Consider the following 10,765-nt stretch of genomic DNA (forward strand, 5'->3'; position numbering starts at 1 on the left):
ACATGAGTTAATGCCATACATATATACTAAAGTTTGAACATTAAAGTCGCACGAGCACTTGGGCGATTTCTAACTGTTTGCAACCGAGGCCATAAACTTGTTTAAAAGCCCTTGATGTGACACGTGTCCCCTCTTCTACTTGGCCGCTCAATTTTCTGCATTTGTATTTGCTTTTTTCCATCTGCAGAACAGAAAAGGCAAGCCACTGAGAATTCTCAACTGGGATGGCCGCCGTCGCGCAGATTTCTTCCTCTCTCTGCTGCTACTCTTCCGTCCGCGGTGAGATTCCAACTCTCCTCCCAGTTTCTTTTGTACAATTCTGGAAGTATCACGTACTACTGTTCTAATCACTTGCATCCGTTGTGTGTGTGTTTATGTATGTATGCGCGCTCTCCGTGTTCTGCAGATGTTTGCGCCGTGAATGCAGCAAAGAGTGCTTCCTCTGCTCGTTTCCCGCGCAGAGTTGGAACGATGTTTGCCACTGGTTCTCCTCTCTGTAAGTGCTCTTTGATTGGTCTTTTAAGGTCTGGTGGGGAAGTGCTTTCAATCAAAATGTTCAATTTTCATCTAGTAATTGTCTTGTTTAAAGTCAGTGCGGCGTCTAAAATTTGTAGCTGTTAATGTAATGAAAAATGGAGGTGGTTGGAATTGCTAATCCTTTTCGGCCTCAGTAATTCAGAGACCCTTTTACCGGAGAAACTCGTCGTACAATCCAAAATCAGTTTCGATAAGATGTGAGCAGAGCAGCAAGCAGGGGAATGGCTTAGATGTATGGCTTGGGCGACTGGCGATGGTTGGCTTTGCCGCTGCTATTAGTGTTGAAATTGCGACAGGCAAGGGACTCCTTGAGGTATGGCTTGTCTACAAATACTGTATTTGAGATTTTGAAACGAGCAGTTGTTTGAGTAACCTTTTCCAATTCTGCTGATTTACCTGTATATATTCTGGAGGAAACCAAATTTAGCTATACTCTATGTTGACTCTGCTATTTATCATATGCTCTTGATGTATGATTAGACATATAGTTCAAATATGTTTGGTTTGTAGCATTTCTTTTGGTTGTGGCTCCTATTGTCATATTGGTGGTGAAGGTGTTCGAAACATACTCACCTATCAGCTGTAGATGAGCCGAGTGTTCATGATGTGCTGCAGAATGTTTGTACAGAATTCTGTATCTATTTTGAAACTGTTTGTTAAGTGGGATTAATTGAATACCTATATATGAAAGAGTAAACAGAAAAGGATAATTGTGAAAGAATAAATAAGAAGAACTGAGGGACGTTGTTTGTGGTGTTTAGGGACCATGCAAAACTTTCCTTCTGAAACCTGCCAGATGGCATTGTTACCTTGGTCCTTTTCTCCAAATCAACTGGACATTGCTTCCTACCATCTTGTAAATGGTACAAAGAGAGAGCAAAATCCTAAATATCAGCACCCTCTGTGCTAATACGCATTTCAGGTTTTGAAACTGAATAGTTGGAATTTCGTATATTGGTGTTTATTGTATGTGTTAAAGTAGGAAAAAGAAGAGCAGCTAGCACTTTAGAACTCTTAATGCCTTTTTTTTTATCACCCTTGCAGAACTTTGGGCTCACAACTCCGTTGCCAACAGTAGCCTTGGCTGTAACAGCATTGGTGGGAGTTCTTACCGCGGTCTTCATCTTTCAATCAGCATCTGACAATTAATCATGTTAGAATATCTTACTGTTTGGTGGCTTGTAAGACCTTTTATGGTTTCAAAAATGTTGTCTCCAGTTTTTTCCATTCAGATGACCTAATTTCAGAAAGCAATCCTGTATATTTGTTGGTATTGTGTTTATGATAATCCATACATTGTTCTTTTCTTTCTTCGAGGGATAATCATATAGATAAGCCAGGATATTTATTTCAAAATTGCTTTTCCGGACCAAATTCTCTCTTTTTTGCTTTATTGCTCTTTTGGTTTTAAGCAATATTCTATTCTATCACAAGAGTATGAACGGACTAAAAGGGTTTTTTTTTTTTTTTTTTTCATTTTTTGATTCGACAAAAATATCTCTATAATTATGATTCTTCAGTGTATAAATCTAGAATACAATAATAAATATGTTGAATATAATTTCAAGCTAAATTAATAACTCAGATGTTATTAATTCCCATAATAAATTAAAAATATATAATGAAAAATCAAGTTTATTAATTCAAAGTCTACATCACTAGCTAGTAAAATGCATTATAGTACGTTTCATATACTCTACATATTTATAAATAAAAATTAAACATCAAGTGTGTATTTTACTAGCTAGTGATATAGAAAAGAACAAAGCCTATTGACGAGAAACTGTTAATTAAGTGTTCATTATTTGTATAGAATTAATGTTCATCTATAGTCTACATTGAAAGGTCATTAAAACTTGTTAAAAATTACCTAACAACAAGGCTTCAATATCATTTCACAAGTTAAACTAATCTGACAAATAGCCTCCTTAGTCCTTACCTTTTTGTGTTGTTTTTCTTTTTAGATAAAATAAGAGCCTCCTTATATATATATAAGGGATAGATCCGATTCAAGGAACCTACGTACGGGTAATTAATTAATATTCTTACCATCCACAGTCTTAATTTAGTTGGTTTGTGTCTAAAAATAGGTTAGAGTTATAGAATTAATTAGAAGCCCCTCATTTGGTAATAACCACACCATGCAACTCTCCTTAAATTTCTCTTGAAAAACATAAATAGAGACCAAAAAGGAGTCCCCCTTAATGACCTACCAACACCACCAGCCACTAAAATGGCATATTAACTGTAAATATATTTAGGAATTTCCTTTTCTTTTCTCTTTTCTTTTTCTTGGCCTGGGATCAATATTTTCCCATTAGGATTTCCACATAATTAACCCTCCACTTTCCATGGCGAACAAGGAGATTAATCTAACCAGCTCCCTCGCCGTGGTGGTGGTGGTGGTGGCGGTGACGCTGTCGTCGTCCATGTCGGGCGTGGGCGCGTTGGATATGAAGATGATGTCCGTGGTGGAAGTAACGCTGTCGAATGACGGGGTATATCCGGTGTGGTACATGTGCCAGATGACGGACAAGGCTGATTCACTGTACCAGCTGCAGCCAAACTCCACCTACCGCTTCTCGTTCAACCATCTGGCGTTCCCGATGCGGTGGTGCTACTTGTACATCAACCCTAGATCCCACGGCTTCTTTTGGGCTTACACGGTGCGGTCCAGGTGCATCAGGTGCTTCTGGAGCATCAACAAGCATCCATCCTTGTACCGCGGCGATAGAGGCCGATGGGAACGCCAGAAACTCTTTATGCCGCCTGATTTTGATATCACCAAATATGCCATCAAAGAATAGCTCGCTCGCGATCTGGTTCAACTCGTCTGCCAACCCTATTTTCGTGCATGACTTCCTCATTCATTCATCCTCAAACCACCATTTCTATTCTATTGTTATTGTTATTATGATAATAACGATGTGCAAATTTTGTTACAATGGAATTGATGGATCAATCGTCCTAGGGATATATTTTGATCGATTAAAAAAGAAAAAGGAAGGACTCATATATGTGAATGTATTACATTACGGAATGTTCCTAATTAATTATTAATTACTCATGAAAATTGTGTTTTCATGCTGGTTTCTCAATCCTCATTACGTATGTGCTGTGGTTTTGAGTTTGAATTCTCAGTTGTGTACAAAGACAAAGCTCCTAATTGTTTCATAATTAAGACAACATAAGCATTGGATTCTCTTGTGTAATGTAGATGGATGTTGAATCTATAACGTGGCCCATTTAAGATCAAATATGGGTTCCGGGTTGGTGCTTATTTACCAATTAGATTATTAATTCATACATTTTATATTTATGTAAGAAATGGATTGAGGAATCATAGAATGAAACAGGACAGCGGCATGGCATGTGCTTCATATCTATTAAGGATATCTTTGTTTCAGTTATGTAAGAAATCTTCCCTACCAAACCATTTAATATAATCACCTCCCAAACTCAAACTCTCCCTAATATCCTTATTATTCTAATTCTCTTCCTACCTTCTCATTATTCCAAACCCTAAATTATTTCATTCAAAATTTTTATTTACCTTAAAATTAAAATCAAATCAATGCAATTTATATATATACTGTTTGATATGTTTATACTTAATTTCAAAAGATAAAATTTGTTTATTAAATGGAATTAATTCGAATCTGAAGTATTTTTTCTTTTTACTTTCAAGAAATAACCCATGGACCATATACGGCTTGTGGAAATTAAGGTTTTGTTTGGTTCAATAAAAAAAAACATATCATAAATGAAGAAAGTGGTGTGAGATTAATTTATTTGTATTTAAAAGGAAGTAAAATGTTTTCCTCTTTCAACTTATTTGATATCATTTATTAAACCACATGAGAAAAAACTTTAGAAGATATACATTTAATAATATTACTAAGTGGTTATAGAGATTATGATTCCAAATTTGACATTCTGAGACATATATTTCTTATTTTGAACATAAATCTGATAAAATAGTGTTAGATGATTGGGTGAAGCGATTACCAAAACGACCAATTGGTTCTGACATGCAATAGTTTGTTTATATATATAAAATATATATGTTTTTTTTTTAGTGTTCAGAAAATTATATATGTAATGGAATAGTTAATATTAGTACGTATTGGATCTGTTGGTGGTCGTTTTTGCTTCCTACCAACCTTCAATTTTTCTTTTTTTTTTTTTTTTGTGAGGAATATATAATATAAGAATACATTTGGCAGGTGTACTAACCTAGAGATTCTTGATTCGTCCTCTAAAAAAATAATTACATGACAGAAATGTTTGTTTTGTTGCCAACTGCAATTATCAGTAGCCTCCTGACATCAAGGACGTTACCGGGGTTAGATTTTAGTGAATTGGGTTATAAAGATTATTACCTATTTTGAATCTTAAAATCAAAGTTGTTAATATAATTAAATTATGCTATCCACAAAATCTTAGTATTCATCGCCAATACGGTGAATTAATCACTCTGTTCTCCATATTACACTTGACGACTAGGTTTTCAAGTTCAATATAACTTGTAATAATTGTTTTCAGACTAATTATTTTTTTTACGGGACGATTCAATCTCTTTGATATTTCAATAAAATTATAATGATGAACTCAAATTTATTGGCAATAATCATAATTTAATTCAAATATTTGTGCACTATTGTTCGTCCCAATAAGGCGACCAAGGTCCTACGTGAACCACCGACGCTCTGTCTTAATTCTTAAAATACCCCCAGTTGGTCAATTCCTCAAAAAATGTAAGGGCTATTAGCAGGCACTTCAAATCAATCACCGTATTTACTTAACTCTTTGCACGTACACAAGATAAGGAGGGATGTAGTAACTTTATAATTGATGATTCATTACAAAGGTATTTGTCTGTCCTGACTCCTAGAATTATTTAAGTAGCAGTAGCATAGAGATAGAGTTGTCCGCTTGGTCATCAGCTCTCCAAGTTCCAACCAACTCGCATATACCCAATTACCTCCTTAACATTATTACTAAAATAACAACATATATATATATATATATGAAAGGATCACTCACTTTTTGGGCATACCAATTGAGGACAACTGTTGCTCTAATCAAATTTTGGGCACATCAAATCAACTATGTTACCAGCATTATTGTATTTGTCATATGTTTAATTACAATATAAGGATAATGAAGTTGGCATATATGTTTGAAAAAAGTGATATACATGCTATATTTTGTATAGATGATTGAAGTATACTTCTGACGTATTGTGCATTGAGTTTAGCATGTCCAGAACTAGACAAAAAGGGTAGAAGTACGATAAAGACGAGGAAATGTTTTGGTCGTGGAGAAGAAATAAAATCTGGATCTGGTTGCTGATTGTGATTGTCAGGAAGCCAATATAAATAAATACAGTTAATTATTTCTTAATACAAGATGCATGCTTAGGTCCTACTGCTACTTGTAAGTAAATAAATAATAAATACTTGTACTTACAATGCAAAATAAAAAAAAAAAAAATAACCGTGACGAAAAATATCATCAGTATAATAAAACAAAACCGCAGACATTGACTGACTGACATTCAAGACTTCGGTTTCCCACCATAGGCTTGCTGGCAAATCGAAGCCGGTTTCTGGGGTTTCAAGCAAAGCTCCGAAGAACTCGGGCAACTCTCCAGGCAATTGTCTCCCAGGCTACCGCTAACCGGCCCCTCGCCGGAGAAAAACCCCGCTGGCGGTGACCTGTTTAGGTAATTCCCGTCTAGATACAGTCTCCGAAGTGATGATCCCTTCTTGCTGTACTGCCACGGGATTGGTCCCCGGAATCGGTTGTAACTCAACGCCAATGACCGGAGCATTGGGTATTTGGCGAAATTCGCCGGCAGAAACCCTTCCATTTTATTGTAACTCAAATCCACGGCCACCAGTTCGCCGGCGTTGGTGTTGGCAGGAGGCTTCGCGACGGCGACGCTTGTTAGGCTGTTTTTCGCTAGGTTGACTTGCTGTAAAGAAGGCAGGAGGAAGAACCAGGATTCCAGGCTTCCGGTGAAGGAGTTTTCGCTGAGTTCCACCACCATAAGACGAGTTAACCCGCCGAACGAGGACTTGGTTAGTGGACCCGACAGAGAATTAGCCTTCAGGGCTAATTCGTTGAGATTTGGCGGGAGCCTGGGGAGTGAGCCAGTGAGTTTGTTGTAACTCAGGTCAAGCCTCGTTAATCCCGTCAGTGAGTTCAAGTTAGGCAACGTGCCGGAGAGCGAGTTCCGGGAGAGATCAAGAGTTTCCAGGGAGGCGAGAGTGGCTATGGACGGCGGAAGTGGGCCGGAAAACGAGTTAACCCGGAGGATCAAGTTCCTCAAGTTGGGAAGAGACGAAATCGAAGAAGGTATTGGGCCGTAGAAATTGTTGTCGCCGAGGTCAAGGGTGATGAGCTGAGTGAGCTTGGAGATGAAAGTAGTAAGAGCTCCGGAATAACCCTGAGAATCAAGAGTGAGTTGAACGACACGCTCCCCGGAGCAGGTGACACCGCAGGTGAAGTGGGTGATCCGGGGCACAGCGCATGGATCGGCGGAGAAGTTCCAGGTGGCGAGGCAGGAGGTGGGGGCAATGGAGGCGGGCTTGACGGCGGATTTGAATGCGCGGAGGGCTGCGACGTCGGCTGGAAAAGTGGCGGAGCGGACTGGAAGAGAAGAAGAAAGGGAGAGAAGGAAGAAGAAGAGGAGGGAGAAGGTGGATTTGGGCGGGGGCATGGTGGAAAGAGGTAATCGTGCGATGAAATTGAGAAATGTGGAGTGGAGTTGGGGTTGGGTTTTATTCTTCCGACTCTGGGTTGAGGATTGTGGGGCTTTTTGCCTTAGTTGGACACAGCAGTATACCACTAAAAATCACTCTTTCATTTCTATTAATAAAATTTAAAAATATATTTCATATGTGTGCATAATTTATTCATTTTTATTATTATTAACAACAAAAGAAAATTTAAGTAGGTACATAGTTATAATTTAATCTTTTCTACAATACTATTATTCCCGCAGAATCAAATGAGTTGGCTCAAAATTCCCTTTTCTTAATCTTTTTATATTAAATTGTATTCTATTCAATAGAGGTTACCATACGTCTAAGAAACAAAATTATAAAATTACGATACATTACATTATTCAATTACTAGAACGCAAAATATCATCTAATAAATAAAATATGATGATTTATTAGAAACAAATCTCACAAGACAATGTACTAAATTTATCAAGGGAAATAAAAATAATTGTGTCATTTTTAGCCTTGTCATTGATCATTTTCTTGTTTTTACATATATGTGCAGACAATGTCAATTGAAATTCGTGGGGTCCATCATCCATGAAGAATGAAGAAACAAGGGGCAGATGTTAGCGGAAGGGCTTAGCTTTAATTGAGCGTGGACCATTGATTAGGCTCCAGCAGATGCACCTATATACACCTCACATAAACTAGCTATAGTACTACACTGTTGCAGTTAGGTCACTGATGTGCAATTCTAATCTTTCTTTTAATATTTTCGATGTGTTAGGCAAGTTAGGACTCTATCACATTTACAACCTCTTCATTTATATATCTTAGTGGGTTTTTTTATTTCTTTTTACAACATTCGATCCATTATTATATTATTCAATACGTTTAATTTTAAAACTAATACATTAATATTTCCAAACAATTAAACATAAGAAACTATTATTAAGATAGGCGATACATCCATGTATACATGTTGAGTCATTTCACAAACACGAACCAATTTCTATTAAAAGATTACGTGATTCCTAAATTTGATTGATGTAGAATTTTTATAAATTACTTATATTTTATGCGGTTTATATTACAATGATCAAATTCAAAGCCAGTAAAAAGGGGTAAATTGAAATGAGAGGTGGGACGACACAATTGAGAATTGACCGGTTAATAAAGTGAAAATGTGATCACCATGAAACAGAGGTTTATTTTTTATTTCCATATTGAGAAAGGAAAAAAAAGAGAAAATGAGGGTATGGTGCACGCGCAAAGTTTTGTTACTGCAAAAAATGAATTGGAAGTTGGCGTGCGTGTCAAACGCGCACCTCTGGGAAGAAGATATTTCGGAGGCCCAACCACCACTCCCACCACATATTTTTGTACCATATGCCATATACGCTCATTGATTGTTTGTTCTTCTTCTCTTTTCCCCGCCCCTTCAGCTGCCGCCTCCACCGCATGGAATTCCATCAAACCTAAGTATATCTATCTATACTATTTACCCCATACACCACTATTTCTTGATTAATTTGTTATATCAATTATTTTTTATTAGTGTAAATTCAAAATTTAATTTATTTCATAAACTCAGACCGGTATTCATTTTATCTAATTAGATATTTTAATAAAGATTTTAAATTAAACATTTGTCTCGAATGTATTTCAGTATTAAAATAAGTAGGAGGGACTTAGAGTAACTAACTTGAAACCATCTAAAAGTTGAATTTCAGACCAAATTGAGTAATGTCATCATTCATCACTAAATCCATTTGTGCCATCTTCAAATGATCCATAACTATATGTGAAGTACATCAGTTTGATCTAAAATATCCAATTGATCATCAATTATAAATATCATTTCAACCCAAATGTCAAGTAAGTGGTTTGAACCAACTTAATTTAAACTAATATTTCCTAATTTAAGCATAGAAGAATTATAAGTAGCATTTATGAAATGTATTTTTAATTATATTTTTTAGAATGCAAGATCAAGAACAAAAACTCAAACCATTACATAACATGTGAAAGTGTTTATTCAATGTTCTTCAAGAAGTGTGAAAGTAGAGATGAAACTATTGATCAGGCATTGTTTAATTTGTAAAATTGAGACTCCACGACTCTAAAATTATAAATAATATAATTATCTAATATGAATAATTAATAAAATCATAGTTTATCGTTTTCATTTAAAAACAAATAGAGATAACTATCTTGCCACATATGTAGTCCAGCAATTTACTCAAAGCCCATCAAGCCCGAGGCCCAGACTGTTCCGGATAAGCTTTTACAAGAAGCAGCAGCAACCCAATTGGAATAGGGGGAATTCAACAATACAAGTAAACTTCGATTTCCATGCATGTTTTTGGACTTTGAAAACCGATTCCCGGCGCCCACATCCGCATCCACTTCTCGAATTCAGATTGCGGTGTGTAGGAGTAGACAATTCTAATCATAGTAATAATATTTTCTTATATGTTACAGGAATAATTATATTTTCTTCTATTGAAAATCTAATATAATTATATATAATTTTTTTATGATTTAAGAAATTATATACAACACTAATGAGATTTGCTTTTACCGAACATATGAGTCATTTTGTTAGGTAAAATTCACTGAATTTATTAATATTAATAAAAAAAAATTAAATGAAAATTAATATTTACCCTCGATTGATTTATAACTGACTTATTGCAAGTCAAACAATATTATTCAAACTAAACTATCTTTATAACGACGAAAATATACCTCCTCACATGCATTAACTAGAAAACATATGAGGATAGTTCCATCATAAAAAGATATGCGATCTACTATAAGTTAGTAATAAGTTGATCGAAGGTATATATAAATTATTATTATTTTTTTTATTAATATCGACAAATTCAATCAATTTAGAGATTTATTTGTTAGACGAAAGCATACTTTAGGGGTGCTAGATGTAGTCTATCAAATTATAAAAAAATTATTTATAATTATATCAAATCTCATGAGAGGAAAGCGTAATTATCCCTATATTATAATATACTTTTTATATAGTAATTAATATATATTTTAATAATCATGCTAGGTTCAACATTTTTATTGGAATTCAAATCCTACTTAAGAAGGAATCGTCTTATAAACATATACTTACATGACCTCTTTGAATTCTAATTTGCCACATAAGCAATTATTCCTTAGATAAGTTTGCGATGATTTATTTTTATCCAAAAGGTTGATCAGATATTTTCTGATAAATTATTATATATTTTATTTAAATTTGGATAAATGTAGAATAATTGATCTATATTAAAAAGATTTACTGATTTTCTTAAAATAAATTGTATAATTCAAATTTAATTTTATATCTATTGATAATTCTTAGCAGATGAATATCTCAAGTAGTTAGAAGTAGTGATAGATGTGAGAATAGATATTTACACCCGCAATTATTTTGCCAAATCCTCACTCTCTCTGAAGACTGAAACAAGTATTTGTCCTCGCGA

General features: G+C 35.1%; 2 protein-coding genes across 2 annotated transcripts; one reads left to right on the forward strand and one right to left on the reverse strand.

Annotated features, from left to right (window-relative positions):
• Positions 150-1,844, forward strand: LOC105169510 (stress enhanced protein 1, chloroplastic). The gene is made up of 4 exons (XM_011089912.2): positions 150-279; positions 407-496; positions 672-850; positions 1,582-1,844. The coding sequence occupies exons 1-4, from the start codon at positions 225-227 to the stop codon at positions 1,684-1,686; spliced, it is 429 nt and encodes a 142-aa protein (XP_011088214.1). The 5' UTR covers positions 150-224; the 3' UTR covers positions 1,687-1,844.
• On the reverse strand, positions 5,863-7,358 carry LOC105169511 (probable inactive leucine-rich repeat receptor kinase XIAO). Its single transcript, XM_011089913.2, has one exon. It carries the CDS (start codon positions 7,262-7,264, stop codon positions 6,098-6,100), a length of 1,167 nt encoding a protein of 388 aa, XP_011088215.1. The 5' UTR covers positions 7,265-7,358; the 3' UTR covers positions 5,863-6,097.

The sequence above is a fragment of the Sesamum indicum genome, linkage group LG8 (genome assembly GCF_000512975.1).
Source record: "Sesamum indicum cultivar Zhongzhi No. 13 linkage group LG8, S_indicum_v1.0, whole genome shotgun sequence".
In the NCBI taxonomy this organism is placed as follows: Eukaryota; Viridiplantae; Streptophyta; class Magnoliopsida; order Lamiales; family Pedaliaceae; genus Sesamum; species Sesamum indicum.

What these genes read in the sequence shown, in the direction of transcription:
- LOC105169510 (XM_011089912.2), top strand. Translation starts at nt 225, where the DNA reads ATGGCCGCCGTCGCGCAGATTTCTTCCTCTCTCTGCTGCTACTCTTCC. An exon ending in TGCCACTGGTTCTCCTCTCT is followed by an intron (nt 497 to 671) that starts GTAAGTGCTCTT and finishes TTTCGGCCTCAG; the next exon opens with TAATTCAGAGACCCTTTTAC. An exon ending in CAGGCAAGGGACTCCTTGAG is followed by an intron (nt 851 to 1,581) that starts GTATGGCTTGTC and finishes TCACCCTTGCAG; the next exon opens with AACTTTGGGCTCACAACTCC.
- LOC105169511 (XM_011089913.2), bottom strand. Translation starts at nt 7,264, where the DNA reads ATGCCCCCGCCCAAATCCACCTTCTCCCTCCTCTTCTTCTTCCTTCTC.